We start from the raw sequence: 20928 nt of genomic DNA, 5'->3' as shown, positions 1-20928 counted from the left end.
ACATCTGAGAAGGTGATCTGATATTCTTTTTTCTGTGATAATCTTTTTTGATTACGTTGGTCGGGAATAATTAGGAAAAACCTATCAAAAATAAAATGGAGTTGGTCGACATGTTTATTGAGGAGATGCTGACTTATAGTGATGTGTCTCTTCCTACAGGGAGCCAGCCCAGATATGCAGGACACCAATGGCAACACTGTCACCCATATGATGGTTATCTACGACAAAATGGTGAGTAGGTGGCACCATGGGGAAGGGGGGCGATTATATAACTGAGGTTCGATCAACACGTCGACCCATATGATGGAAAGAGGAGCCGGTGCCCTTGATGAAGTACCTCACCTGTGAGCTTGTTGTAATTATCCCTACACCATAGTTATCTCAGCCTGCACACATGTAGATTAACTATCAACTGCTCAGCTGAGCAAATTCTAGTTGTCCAGAGCCATGATCTCCTGATGTACAAACGAAGAGAATGAGTAAGGAAAGGTTGACAGTGAGGATATATGTCTAAGAGGTGGAGGGAACAACGAGAAGTGGGAGGTGGAAGGAGGGAGTGAAAAAGATTTTGAGTGATCGGGGCCTGAAGATACAGGAGGGTGAAAGGCGTGCAAGGAATAGAGTGAATTGGAACGATGTGGTATACCGGGGTCGACGTGCTGTCAATGGACTGAACCAGGGCGTGTGAAGCGTCTGGGGTAAACCATGGAAAGTTCTGTGGGGCCTGGATGTGGATAGGGAGCTGTGGTTTCTGTGCATTATACATGACAGCTAGAGACTGAGTGTGAACGAATGTGGTCTTTGTTTTTCTGGCGTTACCTCGCTGAAGCATGGGGGTAGCGATGCTGTTTCCTGTGGGGTGGGGTGGGATGGCGACGGGAATGGATGGAAGGCAAGCAGGTACGAATATGTACCTGTGTGTATATGTATACGTTGATATGGATATGTATATGTATGTATATGTACGTGTATGGGCATCTATATATATATATATATATATATATATATATGTATATGAGTGGATGTGTCCTTAGTCTGTTTCCTGGCGCCACCTCGCTGATGCGGGAAACGGCGATCAAGGAATATATATAATATATATATATATATATATATATATATATATATATATATATATATAAGCCTTTCGTATGGTTCTCTACTGTGGTGTCGAGAGTATACCGGGTTCTGCACGTTGTTAGTGCTTCATATTAATCTTATCTTGTAACAGTTCAGTGTATCTTCAATGTATTCTGCCAGTGCCATTCCATAGCACTTACTAATAACTCAGCTTGATAATCCTAAGTTTAACGCCGCTTGTACAGTAGGCTGGTAGGATGAAATGATAAATCCTGGCTACGAAATGAACTACAGTTAAATGTATTCTAACTCATCTGTTTGTTCTGTATCATGTCATTAGGATGTGTCTACAAACGATCCTGTGGTCTATCCTGCCAAATCCCTCTTATAAAATATTTCACAGCTTCCTCCATCCATCACGCAGGATATGGAACATTATACTGTATCCTGCCACTTCCTTCCTGCAGGATATGTTTACTTCCTTCCTGCAGGATATGTTTACTTCCTTCCTGCAGGATATGTTTACTTCCTTCCTGCAGGATATGTTCGACATGTGCTTCGAGGCGGGCGCCACCATCAGCCTTAGGAACCGCCAGGGACTCATCCCCATGACGCTGGCTGCCATCCTGGCCCACAGGGACATCTTCTTCCACATCCTGAACATCGAACGTGAGATCTACTGGCAGATTGGTGAGTCTTAAGGCTGGAGGAGGACCTCCACAGTCCTTGTACTGTAGGAGCACCTCCTATGGGGATTCCTAACGCCGGAGGAGCACCTCCCGGGAAGCCATGCCAAGCCCTGGGCAGTGGGTAAACTAATTACAGGAGTAATCATGTGGAACACTTCTTGACACTCCAAGAAATTTCGTCTTATAGTTTAGAAAGATTTTGTATACATCCCCGACACCTATCTTATAAATTCTGTGTGTGTGTATATATATATATATATATATATATATATGACACACTCAGTAACTGGGTTAGAATGTACTACTTTCTAGCGAGTTCTTGACAAGAGTAAACTTACTTGGTCAGTACAATGATACAGCCTCGTTAATGGTGACGTTTCATTCGTGGTTTAACCCTAAGCATGCGTATAGTCCGGCAACATTCTCTCCCTCCCTCTGGTGACGCTGCATCATCCTGAGTGGACGGAAAAGAGTTTAATCTTGTCTAGGAACCTCTCGCTCCAAAGGAGAAAACCTTCATTTCCCTGCTACTGATTGTAGCACAGCCTCGAAGATGTAGGAGCCCCACAAAATGTTTTTGAGGCTGCATGTTGATACTGCTGAAGTTTAACACCAGCACACCAAGCACGTCTGGCGAGTAAGGTGTTCCTCTTCCTTACAGGGAACATCACGTGTGCGGCCTACCCCCTCGATTACCTGGACACCATCAGCGTTCAGACCGGCGAGACCCAGACCAAATCTGCCCTCAACCTCATCGCTTATGGGGTAGGTTCTCCCTTCTCTCTGGCAGGTAGGTGCTCTCTCTCCGACTCCTGCCTGCCCCCAGAGTTGAGCGTTCCTTGTTCTGCCCTTGGGCGAGCGAGTCATACGAAACATGGGAGATATCCGACTGTCTTAGTGTCGCAAATGGGGCACTACAAGACTCAAATTAATAGCTACACTTTACTTACGTCAGTGATCTGGGGACGCCGCTTACAGACAGAATCTCACAATGTGAACATGATATAATAGTGGGAAATAAATCCTAAGACTAACTGTTGATTCAAAGTTTAGGTCTTGATATAGTCATGAACAACGTGCAGGTCGACATGGTGTCATGAAGAAGGAACAATATTCATGTTCTGTTTTGTTGTCGTTGGACTTAGAAATACTGCTGATGACTTTAAAGATATATGACCTGTTGCCCCAAAGCAGAAACATGGTTAGCAGCTTTGATGTGTACTAATGTATACAGTTTCGCATATGTGCATTGACTACAGAGATGCAATGGCGTTTGGTGGGAATTTAAGAGGATTTTAGGTTTTCTACCAGTTATTCTTTTGACATTACTTCTGGCCAGGAGTGAGGAGATCATTAAGTAAATATTATATAATCGTTGACACTAACTTCTTAGGATTCGTGTAGATAAATTACGTAATACTCGAAACACTAATAATTGATATTTCAGAACTCTGGAGAGCTCTATCTTGTTAAAAAAAATCACTTCATGCGTTTTCAGTACATACAAGTAATCATTCTATATGGCATGGTGGTGACTCATGGGTAAGAACCCTACAAAGATAATACCAATACCTATTTATTGACAACACTGTTTCTTCAGGACAAGGAGGCACACTTGGACCTTATGGAAGGACCAATTGTGGACTTGCTCAAAACAAAATGGGAAACCTTCGTCAAAAATAGGTAAGTGACGCATCTTCTGATCTACTATTTGTTTTGGCATAATCCTGCGATTGTTTTTTAACTCGTTGTTTACAGTCTCTTCACTTATATTTATTCATTACATCTTTATGTAATAATAATAATGTTACCTCATCTTTATTCCTTAGCAATGCCTTCTGTCACTACCAGAGGTGGACTGAACTCAAGTAGATAACACCGGTAGATGGTTTTACATACAATATATCGCTGGCTACTCATTGTCATTACGTGATCATACACACTACATCCAGTTGCTTCCTGTGTGAGAACTGATAACTTATGATGTTGACAAGAAACAGCAAATATGTATATAATCTTTGATAAGGCTGCATCATCGCCAGCAGATAAAATAATTACACCATCATTGAGGACGTTCTCGCTCCAAAATAGCCCACCTTACCCTTATTCGTCGTGGAGTACAGCCTTCCTGCTGTCCGAGACCCAGAAAACGATCGCAATGAAAACAAATCAATAATCATGTGAGAAACAGTGTACATTTCTTCCCTGATCATAATGATGATGTCAGGCACAGTATAACAGGTGCAGCATAACAGGCGCAGTATAACAGCTACAGTATAACAGGGACAGTATAACAGCTACATTATAGCAGGGACAGTATAACAGCTACATTATAGCAGGGACAGTACAACAGTTACAGTATAACAGGGACAGTACAACAGTTACAGTATAACAGGGACAGTACAACAGTTACAGTATAACAGGGACAGTACAACAGTTACAGTATAACAGGGACAGTACAATAGTTACAGTATAACAGGGACAGTACAACAGTTACAGTATAACAGGGACAGTACAATAGTTACAGTATAACAGGGACAGTACAATAGTTACAGTATAACAGGGACAGTACAACAGTTACAGTATAACAGGGACAGTACAACAGTTACAGTATAACAGGGACAGTATAACAGCTACAGTATAACAGGGACAGTATACGTTGCTTCCTTGACAGTGTAAGCAGAGGCAGAGTTCTCGGTGATGGCGTCAAGTGCTGGTCTTCCTGGTGGCTATGCTTGACGGTGGGTGCCAGCTTATCCAGTTCCCAACTTGATGGTGTCAGTAGTGCCATGTTGGGTCCTGGCTCGACGCCTCATCTCTAATCCTGCGTCGCACCAGCTCTTTCTCCCTTTCCAGTAGGCCACACACACACACACACAGCCACCTAATATAGGATTATCTACAAATTGTGGGCCACTGTTGTTTCTATTCAGACAACATATACAACTTTTTCCACTGTAACCTGTCTTGCTTAACATCAAGTCTTATTAAGAGTTCGAGATTCGTAGTATCGAGGTGAAGCAAGTATAAACAAGGTCTCGTGCTTCTCAGGTCACGTGGCCTCAGTTCACGTGACCTATGACGTCACTAGGGGACAAGTCTCTCAAATGAGACCCGAGAGGATCATAGTATGCTTTATGGTCTCTCTCTCCTCGCCATTTCCCAATCTAAACTTGCATTCTTCTGATAGTTGTAAACATGTCTTCAATCAGAGACATTTCTATGACGAGGACACCACACATGAACTCTCGAACGTGAGACAGAACATCCCAGGTAAAAGTATCAAATTAGGTCGAGATACTCTGGGATGGCTCGAAGGTCGCTGGAACAAGATTGTCATGATAGAAATAGATCGTCCAGTTTGTAGGACTGACGTCTGGATTCTTGGCGAGGCGATGCCTTTCCAGCCCTTAAGGGTTCAGTGAGACTCTTGTCCAACCTTCTCACGACGCAACAACTTTATCTTGTGGCTTCTGAAGATAGTGATAGAGCAGACCAAACACACCATCACCTTACCTCTCTCACTGAAGATTTCATGCACACACACACACACATATATATATATATATATATATATATATATATATATATATATATATATATATATGCGTGTATGTTTGTTTTCTGCCAGTAATATTTGCAGATTGATACCAACTTTAATAGTAATAGATACAATAGATCATCTTAATATCCACTAGACAACCAAGTACACACTTTAAAAAGTTGTGTGATAATATCAGAGACGATGCCCCACAAATGTAAAGCTTCCTTTACGTTCAGTGTGGGGCTCCACCGGTGTAGAGGTGCAGCGTAGGTGGGGGTTCTCTTTCCTACCTCCAGAGGTTTCAATCGATTCTCGTCACCCATGTGGACCTCCCCCTCTCTATCGCTGACTCACCAACGTTCTTTCCCCCTCTGTAGATTCTAAAAATTTTCGTAGCGTTCTCTTTTTCCCAATTTCTTAGGTTGTCAGTGCATGATAATATCATTTGGTTGTCCTTGCATAGTTCACTTCCGTCTCAGTTCCTAATGAACATCCTTACTTCCACTTGGGGAGCAGAGAGCTTTTTCTCTTGCAACGTTTAGGTTTCCAGTCTCCACCTCTCCTTACTCTATGGTTCTTCAACATGTCACCTCTCGCTGCAGAGGAATATAACTATATGCAGTCAGCAACAGACCATTGGATGTTTTAGAGTTTGTCTGTTAAAGCAAAGATGATCAGAAACGGAGAGATGTGGTGCTCAGAAAGCAGAAAAACAAATAGATGAATGTCTGTAAACCTGAAGCGAATTTACGATAGTAAATCTACTTCAACTCACTTGAAGTAACAAGTTCTCTAACGAATTTGTAAATGCTACTATGGGTGAAATCAAATTGAAATGCTATTTAAGAAGCTCTCTAAAACAAACAAACAAAAAACTAATCCTTTGATAATTTTGAATCCCTGTATCAAATCACATCTTTAACTTCTTTTGGTTGATATCGTCCGGGAGGTTTTCAAGGGTTCATTTTTCCGTGGGGGAATCATGTTGATAACTGATCACCTTAATCTGTTCAAATCCCTTTATAAGATCAGTGACCAAAGGTGGAGCGTTACATTCAAGGTGCAGATAAACCAGGAACTTGAAAGAGAAATTCCTAATTACTTACACTTAAAGCTTAATGCTGTCATGAAGCTTGCTTCTCTTCACTTTTGATTCACTGCGCTTCTTACTTTCCTTTGGGTCATCTAACATTCTCGCACCATACGGTAGCTATTGGTTTTGTTTATAACTAATGATATGTAAACCTTTGCGTTTCTAAATAAAATACATTTGACACCCATGATCCCACATCACCAACGCCACCTGTGCTCACTGCTAGATGCAAGCCTTCGATTCATGTGTTAACTTTATTTCCAACTTTAGTATTTTTTGCAAAATTTTGATATGTTACAGAACACCCAACATCGAGGTTATCAAGACAATGATACAGTTGGTTACGTCTAACCAGTTTAATACATGATCATTAATTACTCCTCTTGATTCAAGGTTAGTCATTCAATTTTCAAGCTTCTTGAAATACATTATCACGACCTTGTAACTTAAACCTTCGTCAATATTGGTCAGAGGACTTATGAAGTTTTTCTGAAAATCTATAGATGTCAACAACTTTATCATCATCGTACGCGTTAACTCATTTGTCAGTCAAACAGATTTGTGGAACTAAACCATTCCGTATACACCCAAGCTGCCAGTTTTCTCTATTTAGCATAACGAGTTCCACCTCTCCATGCCAAGTTTTCTCGAGAACCTCCTGGAAGCGAGCTCTATCACCTGCACCCTCACCCACCGGCCTGACCACCATCTCTTCTGCCCCACACGTTCAACATCCCTTTTCTCGGCCTAACGACTCGCACTCTCTATCTATCCACAGGTTCAACAACTTGTTCTTCGTCTTTCTGGCCTACTTCTTAATCTCCATGGGAGCCTACGTCAACCGGCCGATGCCTTGCTTCAGTTCCTACTCGGCCATCATGGGCAAGAGGCCGCTCTCTATTATGCAGCTCCCAGCACTCAACATAACTTGTGTCAACGTCACAGCTCGTCTGCATCCTGACGTCATCATCGAGGACCCTACGGTGAGGTGGTGGTGGTAGTGAGGACTCGCCCTGATCGCGAGGGTTGGGCATCGTGGTGAGCGGCCAGGGTCGTCATAATGGTATAAAGCTGGAGCAAAACAGAGAGTCATCACAGTTAGTCATAAAAAATACCTGCGCAAGACATTCACAAGTACATCTGGACGTTTAAGACACCATTCATTATCTTTCATCCATTTTCTACCTTGTGACATTGTTCACTGCTGACACTGTCTACACCTGTTCATATTACATAAGGTGGCAGACACCCATCTCACTTACCTATGACACTGCAAGTCGATACATCGGAGTTCAGCCACGGACGAGTCATCAGGCCAGTTTTGCCCACCGCTGCTAGTATTCCTGGAGATCTCTCTGCTGTACAGATTTCGAAACACGTCCTACACTGGTGGTGAACACGTCCTACACTGGTGGTGAACACGTCCTACACTGGTGGTGAACACGAAAAAGAATATTAGAAAGTAAAATCACTGTGCGTGTGTGTGTGTGTGTGTGTGTGTGTGTGTGCGTGTCGGAACCTTTTTGTTTCTTTCTGTATTTCTGTCCCTCGATCTTTGTCTGTCTCCCTCCTTTAATTTTCTTTCTCGCTCTGGGTAGAGGGGGGGGGGGGGTACACAAAGCTGTCAACCAATTGGGAGAGTGAGGTCCGGAGAGTGAGGTCAGAAGAGAAGTGAATAAGAATGAGAATGCCAAGGTTTTGAGTAGTGTTGGCGAGGCCCAGATTGGCTGCATCAGGGCTGAGCGGCCGAGCCGCTCTGTCACCGGCAGAAGTCAAGTTGTTGCTCGAAATTTTTATTTTCAGCAAGTTCTTAAGCGATGGAGCTCAGTATTAGCTGCATACCGCACTGGTCTAACTGGGTTGTAGCCCATACTTCTCATGCTTATGGTCTTCAGTTAAGTGTTTCGGTATAGCTTTACGGAATATCTATATTCTCCACATGCACAACATTAAGCATGATATATACCTCCGCTGATGCACTAACCTCCTCTCTAGTTCAGCTGACCATACCATGAGCTCGGAGCTATGTCCCTGTTCAACTGACATGTGCGAGTCACTGACTGTACAGACCAGAAAGGGAGCGGCCACTAGGAGACTGTGTGGGAGGGGCGGCGAGGACCCATTGTTCTAGGAATAGAAATGTGTAAATGAAGGACTGACGAGATGAGAGTTATTCATACCAACCCAGGCAAATTCAGAACGAAGGAGCTGACCTCAGTCTGTTGACAGAAATTTGAACCATATGAAGCGACCATCTGGACCGAGGAACCCGAAACCACAAAGCGAACGTCTTGAGGAGGATGTTCATGTGGAAAGTGGAGCTCCTGAAGGATTAAGGATGAAACTTGCTAAGGAAAAAGACAGCGAGCTTTGACCAGCCTGGTGGTTACTGTAGTGACGAGGTACCTAACATGGGCACAGCTTTTTGTACTGAGCAGAGATTTAGGAGTGGTACAACTATAAGAGGAACACTTTATATAATTAACATCTATTGTCAGTTTGGAATAATTTACTTTTCTGTTTACTTTCTTTCTATTCTATTGTTTACTTATTTGTTCATTCGTCTTTTTAGTGTTCATGTGACAAAGTTATGCAAAGACTCAAAGTTTCTTTTAGAGTTGGCTTGGATGTGTGGCACATTATCCAAGTAGAAACTTTCCAGTGATGCTGCAGCTACTCAGGTGTTTGTGTTGTTGTTTTCCCCCAGTTTGGATGTGTGTGTCAGGTGGAGATTGTCTGATAAGATTTTCGTGTTGGGATGTGTCAAGTTAGAAGTTATCAGGGGATGTGATAAGGTGAGGATTGATCTAAAATATCTGATAGTGATCTTTGAAGGAGGATTTGTCCAGAATGATATTGTCAGGTGTGGATTTCTCTGGGGCCTGTATGTATGTATGTATGTATGTATGGTGAGGATTCACTTAGTACAGACTTTTACCAGTGAAGATTTACGAAGTAAGAATGTGTTGGGTCGTGAGGTGATGGAGATATTTGGGCCAGTGGATCATGAGCCGAGCTTCATTACCCCTTGTGACCATCTAATCAAACTAAAACTATTTTCTAAATTATCATACGTTACATTCATTTTCTCGATAGTTGATGTTCCTACGTACGGTTCATGAGAGAACGTAAGTGAACTAAACGTAACTTATATTTCTTACCACAAATTGAAAGTTGAGCCACACTACCTGTGGAATTCGTACTCAGAATCAATTACGTACCCCTGATTAATCATGTGAAGTCCGTCATTAACCTGTATTAGGCAGTTTACGTTGTCATTAGAATCGTTTGACGGCACCACCCAAATTACTGTACACTAATAACTATACAAGTATATATCAGACCACATCATATCTACCATTAATTACATATACATTAAAGGTCGTGAAAACCATTTATATTTGATAATCATCAAAGGTGAAATATTCTCAGAATTAATCACTAAAGTTGATTAACCACACAGGTAACGCAAGATACCACATCAACTGTGGACATCCTGACCGTCCCAACCCCCAACCTTACCCAAGGTTTTGACCTGGAATTCGACCTGACGACCTTATCTTCGTCGTCGTCATCATCCTCAGTCAACGTGACACTGGAGCCCGAGGACGACCTGGATGATGACTACCTGCCCCTGCTGCTGGGGTCGCAAGAAGAGGTTGTCACCCAGCTCCCAGATGACCCCATGACCGTCCAGTACATGGTGGAGGGGGAGAAGGTATGTTTTATTGTGGGGAGAGGTAGGAATGTGGGGAAGTCTATGGGGAGAAGAGAGCGTGTGTGGATAAATGTACGAGTGTGAGGGTATGTATCGGGTTGGGCTGGAGGTGTGGTGTGTCTGTATGGGTGGGTGAAGAGGGGAGAGGTAGGGAGACAAATGAGTGTTGGATGAGGATAGGTGGGTGGAGATAGTACCGAAGTTGTGATTGTAGGGAAGATTATGGGTCGGTGAGTATGAGGAGGAAATGGTGACAGTGCGTGTGGAGCAAGGTAAATGGTAATGATTGCATCTTGGGGAGACAGAGTACGTGAGGGAGGAGAGAAGCGGTGACGAGTGGCACACACTGACGTCATGAAGCTACAAATGGCAGTTCCAGAGTAACGCTTCCTACGTCATTCATCAAGGTGGCTCAGTAGGCGTGTAGGAATGATGCCTGGAGAAAGTGTACAGACAAAGTTTCGAGAAATGTTGACATCTAGACAGAAAATCAGCGGTAAATAAAGAGGTTGAAAGAAAGGCGTTCAATTTCAAGTGGTGTCCAGTTTGAGTGAATCAGATGGCACAGTTTTGTCTGCCTGTCCTGGTAACCAAGTCAAGTTCCTTCTTAAAACCGAGGAGAACCTTAGTGCCCCAGGCAACACATTTTCTAATCATCATCATTCAGACGAATGACGTTAGGACTTTGAAACCAATCACTTGAGGTGAAATAAGTAAAACAAACAAATCGAGCATCGTTACGAACCATAAAGAAAACCAATACAAGATAAAAGGTTGGAAGAAAAATGAAACAGACTTGCCTCCTCCTCCTCCTATCTACTTAACGTCACACACATATGAACCCAAGACTGGAGTGATGAAGACATTTTGCTCATTTCTGTGCAATATTATCATTTGGAGCCACGGCTCACGCACACAACACAAACTATAGTTATCGACTTCCTATAACCAGTTTCCCATTTTTAAGTCCAAGCTTTCATACAATCTCTTGCGTCCATCGCATCAACCTACCTAGCCAAGTATTCACAGCTAAAAAGACCCGGGTTCGACCCCGGGGAAGGCGAGTGTGTTACCCGCTATGGTATAACTGGTTAGGTAGAGCACATTGTTATCTCCAGTGACCCTTGATCATGGTGGTACGACCGTTGATCACGACGTTGTAACCGGTGGGTATTGTAGCCTGGTAAGTGACGACTTCATTCGTCAGGTAATACACAAGACCATCATACTCAAGTGGCTTACCGTCGTGCTCAAGTGGCTTACCGTCGTGCTCAAGTGGCTTACCGTCGTGCTCAAGTGACTTACCGTCGTGCTCAAGTGACTTACCGTCGTGCTCAAGTGGCGTACCGTCGTGCTCAAGTGGCGTACCGTCGTGCTCAAGGGGATAATGATCCCAAGTAACCTAAGCTCTTACCCGACTGGAATGTCCCATTAACTCAGATCCCGGACAAATACCAACGTCATGAGAACTCATGTATGGTTAAAGTCCATTTCTTGTGAACCCAAGATTGCCAGTTATGTATTGAGCGCATGGATAGTCACAAGAATTGGCTATTCAAATTATTATTTGTATCATTCCATTTGCAGCAGCACATGATGTGACACCCTTGCAAGTGCGCTACTGAAAATTTTGAATGACCTACCTAGACCACAGAAGATGGTCCAGCTTGTGCAGACTACAGAAGGATGTAACCCAACTTACGCTAGCTATACAAGGACACAGAATTGCCACAATCTTTGTATAAGATCCACCACAACCTTGACACAGTATCTTCCACAATCTTTGTACAAGATCCACCACAACCTTGACACAGTATCTTCCACAATCTTTGTACAAGATCCACCACAACCTTGACACAGTATCTTCCACAATCTTTTCATAATAACCTCGACAACTAAACACAATATTCCCCACGTCGCCAGGAAGGGCTTATATCGTTTTTCGACGAATACACACACGTCCGCGAGATATGTACTCACCTCAGTACTATAAGTAAACAAGTTGGGTGACTTATAGACGTGGTAGTAAGGTCACCACTTCCTGAGGTGACCACTCTAATACAGGACCTCAGGAGGTATTGGTGTTGTGGGTGATATCATCTCTAATCCATATTGCACCAGCCACAATCCTCTTACCTCGGTCGCAGCAGACCTAAACCTTTATATTACGTCACCTCATCACACCCACCCCACTATCTCTCTCATATATATTATATATATATATATATATATATAGAAAAAGTTAGCGAGTGTGTAATCATATATCATACGTAAGTATTACTTTGTGCTTACGTCCTCGTCCTCTGGTCTTCCCACAGGTCACAGTTACTTTGGGTAGTGACCTAAATGATCTGCTGACCTCTTCGGTGACCTCTGACCCCTTGGCTGATGATGCCACCACCCGGCCTCCGCTTCACTTCACCTGTTATAACAAGACCCATCATCTACACCTTGTGGCACAGAAGCTGTCCTTCATCATCACCAAGATCATCAAGAGGTGAGCAGATACGCCTTTCTGTCTCTTGCTTCCATAGTATCCTTATGTACGAGTGCCTCCCTCCCTCCCTCTGTCTATCTATCTATCCGTCTGTCTCTCTACCTACCTATCATGTTCAAGTCTACTGCTACACAGATGGGCTGGGTCATGTACATACACTCAGTCTCTTAGTTGACTCACGCACATCCTCATCCCAGGTCCAGTGTGATCCTTGACCCAGGTTTAGTGTGACCCTTAACCCAGGGCTAGTATGATGACACGATCTTGGTCCTCAGTACTACTATGTTGCTTCTTATTTCATCACTTTACATAGTGATGAAAATAAAACGAAATTATCCATATACACCACCACACAAGACACCGCCAGTCACACCACCGTCACATTACCTCCACACACTCAGTAACGTCATATTCTCTCCATCATAATCTTCAGCGCCACCATCATTAATAACAATATCTACCGTGCGCACTGCTAGGCCTTTCATCATTTTGAACACCTTCCTCACCATTATCATCTCATCAGGTCCATCATGATTATCTTTACTATCTCCTTAACACGTACCTCACCATCTTCATCTCCTCACCATCACTACAGGTCGAGGTACATGAGGCCGCCCAAGGCCATGCCGGCCGTCAGTCCCTACGAGAGGAACGAGACCAAGAACACCACCTCGGAGGACCCCTGCCGTTGCGCGCTCTGGAGGTCGCCCACGCCGAATAAAGGTAAGGAGACGGTTGGTTGCTCTCTCACGCTGATATCCTCCCCACCGATATCTCGTCCAGACGGTTACCTGAAACCGATATCTCTTGATTGTGTACCTAGGATTACAGAACAGATTGTATTTCGATATCTTTCAGACGATAACATTTGGTCTTTTACACTGAAAATAAGTCCTTGATGTTTATGATATGTTTAGGCAGCACCTCCCATCCTGTAGCACCATGATATCATGCTAGCATCTCCTATCCTGCAGCACCAAATTATTTTCCTAGAAATAGTTATCAAGATGATATCGGGAGAGCTTACGAGGCAACCCTCACTTGCGAGATCTAGTGAACATACAAGATAACGGTCTACACTGCCAATCTGTCTGACGTCTAACAAGCTCTTCCGCGCCATCACTCTGGTAAACGATTGTTCTAATTACGAAGGCAATGGTCAGAGACCCTCATACAGACGTGTGTCTCCCGTATATTGTCTAACGAAATTTTTTTATACTATAACCAAGTCAGTCTTAGAAACAATGTTTCTCTAACAATGCTCATATCTGAAACCATGTTTCTCTAACAATGCTCATATCTGAAACCATGTTTCTCTAACAATGCTCATATCTGAAACCATGTTTCTCTAACAATGCTCATATCTGAAACCATGTTTCCAAAAAGTGATCTTATAAACTAAGTTTCTCTAAAAAAAAAAAAAAAGATTCTAATCCACTTTTCTAACACATCAATTTAGAAACTTTTTTTTCTAATAAATCTAGCCTTAAAAACTTTCTGTAAAAAAGTTCATGTTACAAACCACAGTTCTATAACAATGTACATTCGTGAAACCACGTTGCTCTGAAAAAAAAAAAAATCAGGTTCTCCATCAAAACATGATGCTGGGCCAACATCTCATACGAAATTAAGGACATTTTCCTTCATCACTCAATATCCTGACCTCATGTATTATCACAAAATGTTGCTCCTACCTCATGATTACAGCGCTCCTACCTCAGGATCACAGTGCTCTTACCTAATGAAAAGCCATATTTTACCTCATGACTCACGAAATTTCTCTTTGCTACATGTCATTAAAACAGTAATAGTCCGGTTCATCACTCAAGACAATCTATATAATTGGTCTCGTACCTCTCTTGCTCAATCATGTCTATTTATGCTGAAATTCACATCTGATAAACAAACAAGTGTAGGAGAGTGTCTTCATCAGCCTTGTACCCTCCACCCATTTTTAGTTTAACCAGAGTCCAGTTAATCAGGCCATACTTGAAAGTCTTGTATGAAAATTATGTGAAAATCTCTCTTTTAGAAGAAATACTGGGAACCAATTTAACTTGGTACACTTAACAACAACACACACCACCTAAGTTGGGTTCTGACTACAGCACTTTGCTCTCGATTCTCAAAACTGAAAATAAATCCTTGAAATATTAAAAGTCGTGGTGATGGTGTCCTCAATTTCGTCGAGAAATATTTTTTACCTCTTGACCAACTTGCTTGGGATGGCAATTTTTACTTCATTTAGGACCGAAACTGGTAATGAAGGTGACCAACATCCGAGTGACAAGCAAAGAAGATTTATTTCTGCTCAGTGTGCGTGTCGATGACCAGACTCTATCCTCCTCCACACACGGTTATGACCATGACATATATGATAACGTAGTGACTGTAGTCATGATAACGTAGTGACTGTAGTCATGATAACGTAGTGACTGTAGTCAGTGTTGTGGTTAATTAACATATTTGAAGCTTAACAAAATGACGTCACTTAGGACATTGGATGGACTCCATGACATCTATCATCAGTTCAGTACAATTTCAAATTTTCGCTGTAGGATCAGTAGATGTTGTACATGTAGTAGACACACTACCCTCACCACCTCTGCAGGGTTAAGTAGGTGAAATTCGTGGAACATTTAGCACGATTCGTGCGTGAAACAAAGACGACCTCCAGAAAAGTTCATCTTCGTCTATTCATGTATTTTCCGACTGTCTTTATCATCTCTCTCTCTCCAGGCCAAATGCTCAACCATTTATTTTTCCTTAATCTTGCCACACGCTATCACCTGTGTTGGTCTGCCTCCTTTCTCTCCCATTCTCCAACGTTATTGTCTCTCCCATTCTCCTCTTCCATGCTTTACCTTCATCATTTCCTCTCCTCCTTTTTCCGTTCTCACGCCTGTGTTCGTCTTTCTCTCCCTCTTCTACCATCCTTCCATCTCCCTGGTTCCATCGCTGACAGTCCCTCCTTCACCTCCGGCAGACGAGATGGTGATCGGTGGACTGCGCACCACAGAGATCTATTTCTACGTTCGTGTGGTGTGCGAGGGACTCACCTTCCTGGGTTCGCTCGCCTACCTGGTGGGCGCCGCTAACGAGGCCAGGTTCCAGGGGCTTCAGATGTTTGTGGAAAACCTGGTGAGTCGGTAGGTGGTAAGGTGAAGTTGGCTAGGTGAAGGATGGTAGGTGACAAGTTTGCTGGGTGAGTGAAGGGAATGGCGAGTGGCAAGGCGAGAGTGATGGAAGAGCCTATCATCCAAGCTGCAGAAAAGGAAATAGAGCATATAAAAGAGGAAGAAAACAAAATGGTAAAAAAAGAAACGTGAAAATCGCTAAGAGGCAATCCACAAACTTTGTTGACAACAGAGAACGAGGTGCGCCCTTTTTAATCTGTACCATAATTACCTAGCTTAGTTGCCAGACGTATATTGTATAGGGAAAAGTTACCGGCCCTAAGCTTGCCGCTATACGTAAGATATGCATATCTCTACTCACTAGAGCACAGTGCCCTCCCGTGTGTTGTTCCTGCTGGCTTGTCTTCTGGTGATGGTCATGGCAGTGCTGAGGTCGCTCTGTATGGAGAAGGCAGAGGACCTGGTGGCCGTCGTGGTCATGCTCTCTACCGGGCCTTACTTCCTCTTCTTTTGCAGGTGGGTCATGTTCTGTACACAGCCATCCTTTTTTTTCAACAGGTATTGCAAACAGTTTACCGCTGTTTTCATGTACTTAAAAGGACCTGGTCTACTGGGTCTTGTTTCCCCGCTAGTTATCTAGATGCGAGGGATCTCCACAAGCAGTCGTCATACATACGAGTTTGAAACTCCGGTGGATCAAGCTCAGTGTAGGGCCTCTTCTTTCTGCCAGGTTGTCCCTAGGAAGTAGATCCCCCAGTCCGGTCCTGGCCAGGCTACTGTACTTACCCTGGAATGCAATTTGCGGTTGTGACACCCTCTGTTTCACGACTTAACTTCATACAGTATTGTTCACATACATGATTCAAGGGAGTCGAGAAGATTTGATCGCATTTGACTTTCAATATTCGTATTCCAAATAACGCCCACCGACGACGATGAGAATCTCAAGGAAATTCATAGCGAGAGTTTCACGTGTTGATGGACAGCTGTCTCGTCTCCAAGTTATGAGAGATCACGTCAGCAGAGCCTGACACCCTTGGTAGACTGACAGACCGAAGATTTCCATTCCTAGTAAACACCATTCTCTTGTCCCATCGCTTGGAACTCCACGAAGATACTTGAAATTCAGTGAAACGACGAGGCTCTGTGGGGTTAACCAGGAGTCCTTATTAGTTATATGGTGTAATGTGTGTGCAGGACGATGACGGTTAGGGAGTGGGCGAGGTTGTGGCAGGAGGCAACACTACTGAACACCGTCACCATCTGTCAGGTCAGCCACCGAGAACACGAGAAAAATATTTGGACGAGTCATATTTTCCTTTTATACAGAAATTCAGTTTTGCTCTGAACTTGGTCTTCCAAGTGAAAGTTACAGTTTAATGTAGTTTATTGTACATGAAAGTATTGTTTGCTCCTAAATAAAAGTTTAATGTTTCTATGAAAATGCGATATTTTTATCAATCAAAGTTGCACGCGTTTATTTAGATGTGGCATTTCTTTGTTTAGGATTTACATTTTTCATCCTGATAAGAGTCAGAGAGGAAGAGTAATGCACCACACGGACCAGGGCGGGCGCACCAGTTAACTCCGGTAACTCCCTCAAGTGAGGAGATGGGGGAGCACTGTAAAAGTCTCCATCATTGAACAACTTCAGTGCCGCTTCTTAACCTGTAGTGCTTCACTCTCAACAGGCCACCATCAAGAGGACAACACCAGCGCAGCGCATTAGTGAATTACAACAATCTAATCATACGTTTACGTCCGACTCGAGAATTAAGCCACATTCATAGCGATTGATAGCAATGTGGTTAACATCACAATGCATTATTATGGTTAACATCACATAATACATTATGTACTTAAAATATGATGAGAAATTTGATCCTCAACGAGCGAAATGACAATGTTTAGCTTGTTGGTGGAGGATACGTGGTGACCAGGTGGGTCTTGTTTTCTCAGAGGCTTCAAGACGGTGGGTCCCTTCGTGACCATGATCTACACCATGCTGGTGGGCGATCTACTCAGGTTCGTCACCATCTACTTCGTCTTCATTATGGGCTTCTCCCAGGGTGAGTACTGACCTCTCACACTTCTCCCAGGGTGAGTACTGACCTCTCACACTTCTCCCAGGGTGAGTACTGACCTCTCACACTTCTCCCAGGGTGAGTACTGACCTCTCACACTTCTCCCAGGGTGAGTGCTGACCTCTCACACTTCTCCCAGGGTGAGTACTGACCTCTCACACTTCTCCCAGGGTGAGTACTGACCTCTCACACTTCTCCCAGGGTGAGTACTGACCTCTCACACTTCTCCCAGGGTGAGTACTGACCTCTCACACTTCTCCCAGGGTGAGTACTGACCTCTCACACTTCTCCCAGGGTGAGTGCTGACCTCTCACACTTCTCCCAGGGTGAGTGCTGACCTCTCACACTTCTCCCAGGGTGAGTGCTGACCTCTCACACTTCTCCTAGGGTGAGTGCTGACCTCTCACACTTCTCCCAGGGTGAGTGCTGACCTCTCACACTTCTCCCAGGGTGAGTGCTGACCTCTCACACTTCTCCCAGGGTGAGTGCTGACCTCTCACACTTCTCCCAGGGTGAGTGCTGACCTCTCACACTTCTCCCAGGGTGAGTACTGACCTCTCACTTCTCCCAGGGTGAGTACTGACCTCTCACGGCGAGTGTTGACTCTCTCTAACTGTCAGTGGCACCTGAACGAAATGTTCATGGATGATATATGATTACTTTCAGATAGATGCGTCTCTGATGCTGCTTCTGTTGGCGTTCTACCAAGCTGCAGCAGCTGAGGTCCTCGGTTTATTCTTTGTTTACTTGTGGTGTCCGATTCTTTACGAGTACCATCAAAGCTCTTATCAGTTCCTTATCTTCCATGCGTGTTTGATTATTTCAGAGCCGTGCATGGCTGACTGACTGACTGAGGGGTCTATGAGGAGTATCCGACTGTGACCGACATGCATTTGAATGTTTATGTGTGGCCTGGTTGATGATGAACAGTACCCGATTGTTCTATGATTAGTACCTTACTGTTATCTAAAGTATAAGCGTCTTTATCAATGATATATATATATATATATATATATATATATATATATATAAATATATATGCACCAATACCAGAGGAGCAGACATGCCTCGCCGAATAGGTCTGAGGCAGGTCGAATGATTCTTCCTCATTTGATCCGTCAGTTTCGGATCAAACCATCAGGTGTAAGATGCTCATAACTATTATCAATGTTTTTTCGAAGGTAACTGCCACCAACTAGGACTCCAAAACGGATCTTTCCAGATCCGAAAGTGATAATGTAAACCTTGATGTTGGAGTAAGGCACTGGCAGCATGCGACACTCTGTGTTGGCCAATTTGTATGCCGACCTGCATCCTCGTCTGACCAACATAAAACCCATCACAACCTTCACAGGGAACGCTCATGTCCACCGCCAGTCACAGCTTTAGGGATATGTTGGACGAAGCTGTTTAAACCGTGGGATGTCCGGTGGCCTACGGTACTAACATTATTCTTCTTAACTTAGAACCTTAGCAAAATGTATCTCCAGTATTAGCAATTTCTTTCTCGACAAACGAATCCAGAGGTTGTCTGCTGGAAGCGATGCCTCCCAGGGAAAGAATTCAGACTCTGTAGGATTAAGATTAGTTTAACACGGAGATATCCTTCTCCTGATTACGACTGTGTCTCACGATGTATTTGCTTGTGTACATGTATGTGTTGTGTGTGTATGTGCGTGTTTACTATTTCTGTTATTGAGAGAGTTTTACATGTACTCTCTCTTAACCTTTCATATATATAGTTTGTATGTACGCAAATACACAGACACAAACCCATCCTGGACATGTGCCAATTCATCGACCATCCCAGTGTGTCCACCCGGGCTGGGCTGAGACGGCACGGGCAACAGAGGCCCTAATGAAGGCCATCCTATCAACGCGATATATATGAACACATATACACACCCTAGCCTGAGCCAGGTACCCACTATATCGACCAACCCCTAGGGAGGGATGAACAGCCGAGGTGACTGTGTGCAGTCATATCTTGGTTTATTCATTCTTATACTAATCAATCTAATATATTCAACATACATAATCTAATATATTCAATATACATAATCTTTTTACTCTTATTTACGAAGTCATACTTGTATATGTTTACTGTATATCGGTTAACAGGACGGGTTGACCTTGTGGTTTTATAAACATGCATCTCTCTTCCGGCTCAAAAATATCATTCTAGATTTATTCTAATGAAAACTTTAACCGAAATGAAAACATAAAAGTGACAAATTTCTCCATTCCTCTTTACCTCTTGTTCCGCCTGCCATCCCCATGTGGAATGATGTGGTGTTCCTTACGTTCCCCGGCAGCCTATTACGTCATCTTCAGTTCGTTCCGGAACATAGAGGGGAAAAGTCAGTGTACGTCTAACCCGATGCCTACGGCGGCCGAGAGCGTTATGCTTATGTTCATCATGTCACTCGGCAACTTCGGCGACATCTACAGCGCCCTGGAATGTACCGACCACGAGAAGACTGGTAAGGTAGGTGTAGGGTCAGGTGTTATGGCCACAGGTGTAGTGGTTCTATGCTTGGAGGTGGCAAGTGTGTGCATGACTCCGGAGTGTCATTACCTACCTCTAATTACCTAATTGCACTGTATGGGAAAAGAACTCTACACTCGTGGGCCTCAATCTCTTCCGCAGATGACAGGTGTTACAGGTTGGGGATGTGATGGGTCACAGGCGTGATGGAAGACAAATGCGATAAATTACTCATGTTCAATGTACAAGATAACAATACTCTCCTCTCTCTAACTCTCACTACCAATATTCTCACTCCACTCCCTTTCCCACCCTCCACCTTCCTCTTCTTTCCTACCGGAAGTATCTATTCGTTAGAAAATTAAATGATAAAAATGAGAAGCGTGGGAGGTGGGCAGATTAGAAAGGGTAGTGAGTGGTGGGATGAAGAAGTAAGATTATTAGTGAAAGGGAAAAGAGCGGCATGTGGACGATTTTTGCAGGGAAATACTGCAAATGAGTGGGAGATGTATAAAGGAAAGAGGCAGGTCAAGAGAAAGGTGCAAGAGGTGAAAAAGAGGGCAAATGAGAGTTGGGGTGAGAGAGCATCTGTAAATTTTAG

The 20928-nt window shown here is 43.5% G+C and overlaps 1 protein-coding gene and 1 long non-coding RNA gene across 9 annotated transcripts in view; one reads left to right on the top strand and one right to left on the bottom strand.

Moving 5' to 3' along the window:
- nan (transient receptor potential cation channel subfamily V member nanchung) overlaps nt 1-20928 on the top strand; it is a 98115-nt gene that overhangs the window by 64085 nt on the left and 13102 nt on the right. For all 4 annotated transcript variants that reach the window (XM_071684324.1, XM_071684321.1, XM_071684322.1 and 1 more), the window contains 12 exons: nt 160-231; nt 1617-1767; nt 2428-2531; nt 3367-3449; nt 7182-7386; nt 9867-10121; nt 12440-12618; nt 13214-13341; nt 15605-15759; nt 16120-16271; nt 17715-17824; nt 20155-20327. In XM_071684324.1, the coding sequence (XP_071540425.1) occupies nt 160-231; nt 1617-1767; nt 2428-2531; nt 3367-3449; nt 7182-7386; nt 9867-10121; nt 12440-12618; nt 13214-13341; nt 15605-15759; nt 16120-16271; nt 17715-17824; nt 20155-20327 (1767 nt within the window). The remainder of the gene's footprint in view (nt 1-159; nt 232-1616; nt 1768-2427; nt 2532-3366; nt 3450-7181; nt 7387-9866; nt 10122-12439; nt 12619-13213; nt 13342-15604; nt 15760-16119; nt 16272-17714; nt 17825-20154; nt 20328-20928) is intronic.
- Nucleotides 7337-20928, bottom strand: part of LOC139760766 (uncharacterized) — a 27944-nt gene continuing 14352 nt past the window's right edge. For 2 of the 5 annotated variants that reach the window (XR_011715401.1, XR_011715400.1), the window contains exons 5-8: nt 20094-20294; nt 13181-13409; nt 7666-7833; nt 7337-7474 (exon numbers count right to left, since the gene is read on the bottom strand). This is a non-coding gene — a long non-coding RNA (uncharacterized lncRNA). Of the gene's footprint in view, nt 7475-7665; nt 7834-12413; nt 12544-13180; nt 13410-20093; nt 20295-20928 lie in introns of all 5 variants that reach the window. The other 3 variants (XR_011715402.1, XR_011715404.1, XR_011715403.1) reach the window with 3 other exon arrangements.

This window comes from Panulirus ornatus, chromosome 38, assembly GCF_036320965.1.
Source record: "Panulirus ornatus isolate Po-2019 chromosome 38, ASM3632096v1, whole genome shotgun sequence".
NCBI lineage: Eukaryota > Metazoa > Arthropoda > Malacostraca > Decapoda > Palinuridae > Panulirus > Panulirus ornatus.
This window is presented reverse-complemented; position numbering and strand designations above follow the sequence as displayed.